This window comes from Saprolegnia parasitica, assembly GCF_000151545.1.
Source record: "Saprolegnia parasitica CBS 223.65 unplaced genomic scaffold supercont2.37, whole genome shotgun sequence".
NCBI classification, from domain to species: Eukaryota; Oomycota; class Saprolegniomycetes; order Saprolegniales; family Saprolegniaceae; genus Saprolegnia; species Saprolegnia parasitica.
In genome coordinates this window covers 330694-335642 of record NW_012156431.1, presented here as the reverse complement: position 1 = coordinate 335642, position 4949 = coordinate 330694, and the positions used below count along the sequence as shown (strand labels likewise).

Here is a 4949-nt window from a genome sequence, read left to right as displayed (position 1 = left end):
CGACATTGCCGGGAACGCGCTCGTTGTGCCAGCGTGCGCCGCGCCAGGGCACGATTCCCGAGTACAACCCGAACGCGATTGCGGCCCCGACGCCGACGCCGGTGATCACGCTCGTACGCTCTCTTCTTGATACATTGATACGGTATCGAGGATATGCTATCTAGGGCAACATGGTGCAAGAAGCCGATTTGGTCGATGACGGCGAGTACAGCGACTTGAAGGAAGACATTGAAGAAGAGTGCAGCAAGTTTGGCAAGGTCACGACGCTTGTGATCCCTCGCCCGAGCGTACACGTCGACTTTTACAACCAATTGGCTGATGTCGCGATGGATTAGGACGGGTTGCCCGGTGTCGGCAAGGCCTTTGTCCGCTTCGAGACAGTGGATGCTGCGATCGCCGCCACCAAGGTAGACGCCGTACCCATCTCTTTTGCAGACGATCTCATGCGGCGTGTAGGCATTGACAGGACGCAAGTTTGGCGGCAACGTGGTCGATGTGAGCTACATGAGCGTCGAGGCGTTTGAAGCCCAGGCGTTCGCGTAGACTGCTCTGCTGCTGTCGATGATGCTGGCTAGGAGCGGCGTCTCTCTTTTTTATATTTCAAAACAACGACGCATAGCCTCCTCGCCTACTCTACTACTGTCCACTCGCGACGTCCGACGCTCGTCCGGAATGCGCCAACACGACGATGGTAATACTGTCTGTGGCTTCGACAATGCGTACTAGGGGCCATGGACGCACACGAATATTGTCGTTCGGCGACCAACGATTGACATGTTGCCGCTCTTGAGCCTGCGCACCAGTGGTCGTCACCGACGTACCCCTAGTGGAGCAGAAGGTCCACTCGTTTTGACGAGAATTATCCGCAAAAGCAAACCGAGACGGAATTGTCCACTAAGGTGGATTAAATGTAGCCAATCAGGTTGCGCATTGCCGCCAACATCGATTTCATTGGTCGATTTATAGTCAATCCTATCGTTCCAAACTCGCGCGAAAAGACATGAGGCAACTACGACATAACTCTCTCTATACCAGAGTGCTCTCGTTGGTCATACTCTGTTTACTATTATATAGTCCCAAGTCGAATCTGGTATCGACCACCTTGAAGCAGACATTGAAGTGGGAGGAGAGCAGCTTGGATGACGTGGCGCGCTGTCGTGGCAGCGAGATGGTGGCAAGTGTGGTCGACCACGATCGGCAACGTGACGCGTTGTCGCCAGTGAACGAAGCAGTTGAGAGCGCTGTCTGGTCGTTGGCGACGGCTACAAGTGAACTCGAGTCTGGCGCATCTCTGGATGGAGTGAAGATATGTGTTGCCGGCGAGTGCACGTTGAGAGCTCTCATCCGACCCCGCGTCGTACTATCGACAAAAAGCTGTCGTCGGTGGCAAGGCCAGTAGATTATTGGGTGAGCACAACGACGAGAGCAGTGATGAACACGGCAGCACAATATTTGCATAGTTTTTAGCTGCGTGCGCTTGATGATTCATGGTCGAACAAAGGTAATCGGTCGCATGTCGCATGTTCCAAGCACTTGCCCACGTCATTTAATTGGCTCAAACGTCTCTCTCGTGGCTTGATGGCGTCCCATCGTCATCGTGGCGGCAGCGAAATCGACCACAATCCAATATCCACACACGATGGCAGTTGCCTCCAACACGCTCTACGGGGCTTGTGAAGGCCACCAGAGCAGCTCCAGTAGCTCCATCACAGGGCCGTGTCTCGTTTCCAAGGGCGGCAATGCCACGACAACCCGAGTCGAAGCCGTGAACGGGGTCGTCAACCTGCAAAATGCAAGCATCAGCGACGTCGCTAGCTTCCCACCGACTGCTACAGTCCTGTACGGAAGCCACATCAAAACAGTAAATCACCCGAACTCATTGTGCTCGTTGATTTAGGGACCTCTCGAAGAATGCGATCGCCCTGCTCGCGTCCGACCCCGTGCCTGCCTTGCGGCTTTTGTACGTGTCTCTCTCTTCCTACGACGCAGTCGAGCCTCATGGATTGTACCTGGAATGCGATAGGAACCTGAGCCACAACAAGCTCCGTACAACAGACACGCTGCCACGATTCGCCGCCCTCCAGACACTGTGCGGTCTTTCCAGCGTTGGAGTCGTCGAATGCTAACGTCGTCGTCGCCTTGTAGGGACTTGAGCTATAACGCCATTGCTGACGTGGGCAACTTGACGCTGGCGTTGCCGAGCCTCACGAGCTTGTAAGCATCCGCACCTGCCATCGACCACTCATCCTTGCCTCTAGGAGTCTGGCCAACAATCGCATCACATCGCTTCGCAACCCGACGTTTCCACTCAGCCTCCAATCTCTGTACGCTCTGCCGTTTTCACATCGGGTGCCCATGCGTGACTAGGGACCTCTCGGGCAACGCATTGACGACCTTGGACCTGTCCGCGGCGACGTTTCGCCAGCTTAACGCGCTGCCGTACCTCTCCCTGGGCAACGTTAGCATCACGGCATGCTCGGGCGCGCTGCACCTCTTGCGCGCGAGTGTCGTGTGCGTCCTCGAGACAGACACGCCGCGTACAACGCTGCTCATGAGTACGCAACATCCTCTTTTGTCTCCAACACTTTGATCTCATTTTTCGACATGTAGCTGCGTGCGGCCAGCTCATCATGGTCTTTAGCTGCATTGGGCTCTGTGTCTTTGCCTATCTTGTGTGTGCCAAACGTGTGCTCGACTCCCCAGGCCCGCCCGCCGCCAATAACCATCTGCGGGACACGTGTCTGAGCTCGGCCTACTCGATCATGGAGGACGACCCGATGGAGTACCGCATCTCGCTCTCGCTCGAGATAGACACCAAGCCGTTCGAGACGATTTTGTTCCACGACACACGGCTCATGCCACTGCAATTGGCGATGAAGGACATCAAGAAGCTCAAGCTATTGTCGTCGACGGCCTACACCACCATGTATGTGGCTGAGCGATACGGTGCCAAGGTCCACGCGACCATGCTCACGCCGTGCGCCGTCCAAGACACGACGATGCGTCTCGGCGGCCTCGTGCACGGCATCGCTTTTCTCGCGCGGCTCTCGCACCCGAATATCGTGCCGCTGCTTGGCTTTGCCACGTCATCGTCGCTCCTCGATTTGACGGTCGTGACCGAGTTCATGGCGCTTGGGTCGCTCTCGGATGTCTTGCGGGACGCGAGCCTCGTCAAGTACCTTCGCTGGACGACACCAACGTCGAACGGAGTCGTGCCACTGAAGGCGCAGCTGGCCCTCGATGTCGCGACGGCAGTGGCGCATTTGCATTCGCTCGCCACCCCGATTCTGCACAATGCCATCTCGATCGACCACGTCTTTGTCTCGAGCGAGTGGCGCGCTCACCTTGGCGGCTTCATGTACGCAACGTACGTCGACGAGCCAAAGACGCTTCTCGCACCAAATGCCGCGCCCGAGGTCCTGGCCGGCGGACTACCGTCGACGACGCACTCGGATGTCTACTTGCTCGGACAGCTTCTTGTCGACTTGGAGGTTGCGAACGACATGCCCGAGACGATTTGCGCGATCGTGGCGTCGTGCATGGCGCTGGAGCCGACGACCCGCCCCTCGGCGCTCGAGGTCGCGACGCGCTTGCGCCACTGTCTACCAAGTTCTCGCACAGTCGGCGCCATCGAATGAAACACGTGTAGATCGGGCGTACAATTCAGTGTTATACGTTCATCGTCGTTGAAGCATACGTATTATTTGTTGTTGGATCTCGAGAGTTCTGTGGGTAGAAGCAGTAGGAAAGCCCACGCGGTACAAGGTGTTGTTGTTGATCCCAGGCTTGCTCTCGACGAGCAATGCATACAAGGTAAAAAAGATACGTAGATGGTAAAGATTTGGCGGAAGCGCTCACAACCAAGTTTGTTGCAATAGCTACACCCGCCACATCGCCTACATGCCGCAGCTCACGTGCAGTGCACTATTAAGGGTTGCCCATGCGATGGGCGGTATGCGGCGAGTGGGAGTCAGCCGCATGGGAACACGTTTACATGATACAACGACGACACCCATATCCGATCTTATTTGGCATCTGCTGTTTCAAAGTTTAAAATTGACCATGCCAGCGACGTTTCGCGATTCCTGGGTCTCCCGACCGACCTACGCTGCTTCTTCGTCATCCGTCATGGATGTTGGCCAACCTCGCGAAACTATTGAATTCGATATCATTTGATTTGCCAATACAATAACGTTGGCGCCGTTCAAAAATCCCGGGACGTACATGAATCGACACCATATACGATGCATGTCGACTGCTGCTCCGAGTCCTTTGACGCATGTCTGTCCGACGGCATCGGTGGTGTGTCCAACGCGGACCAGTTTCTCGACTTCGCCGATCTTCCCGTGCAGGCGACCGCGCCGGATTGGCTACTTGTTGAGATTGCCGTTTGGAGCAGCCAATCGCAGCCGACCTGGTTCGGACAGGCTGGATGCATTTATCATTTTGCGGCCACCTGATGACGCATCGTCTCCTTCTCATCGCGCTCGCGGCCAGCGCCCATGGCTTCAGCACGCTCTACGGATCTTGTCCGGTACCCAACCCCGCAAGCACGTCGCCTTGTGTCCTTGGCGGCAACGGCAGCGTCGAGGCTACGTATACTGTCGATACCAGTCTGCGCTTTGTCGTGCAAGGCGCTGGCATTGACGTCGTGCAGTCGCTCCCAGCGACGGCCACCAGCATGTACGATTGTGGCCATTGACTGACCTGCTTACACCGCGGCGTAGCAATCTCATGATGAACGAAATCACGTCGGTTGGCGCCAGCCCGGCGTCCGTCGTTCGAATGATGTGCGTTGATGCATCGGCAAGCATGCCGTAGCGCTCATGGTGCGCTCCGATAGGAACCTGAGCTACAACCGCATTTTGTCTCTGGACGCCATCTCGAGTCTGCCAACGCTACAGACGCTGTATGCGGCTCATAGTCTGGAATCGTGCCTCATGACCACT

At 56.2% G+C, this 4949-nt stretch overlaps 2 protein-coding genes across 2 annotated transcripts; both read left to right on the top strand.

Annotated features, from left to right (window-relative positions):
- On the top strand, positions 1-629 carry SPRG_08433 (hypothetical protein). The gene is made up of 4 exons (XM_012347667.1): positions 1-113; positions 165-287; positions 336-407; positions 457-629. Exons 2-4 carry the CDS (start codon positions 171-173, stop codon positions 541-543), a joined length of 276 nt encoding a protein of 91 aa, XP_012203057.1. The 5' UTR covers positions 1-113; positions 165-170; the 3' UTR covers positions 544-629.
- Positions 630-1639: 1010 nt separating this feature from the next.
- Positions 1640-3638, top strand: SPRG_08432 (TKL protein kinase; the record flags this gene model as incomplete). The annotated part of the gene is made up of 7 exons (XM_012347666.1): positions 1640-1839; positions 1898-1960; positions 2024-2089; positions 2146-2214; positions 2259-2324; positions 2368-2555; positions 2611-3638. The coding sequence occupies 7 exons, from the start codon at positions 1640-1642 to the stop codon at positions 3636-3638; spliced, it is 1680 nt and encodes a 559-aa protein (XP_012203056.1).
- Between the last annotated feature and the right edge of the window lie 1311 nt (positions 3639-4949).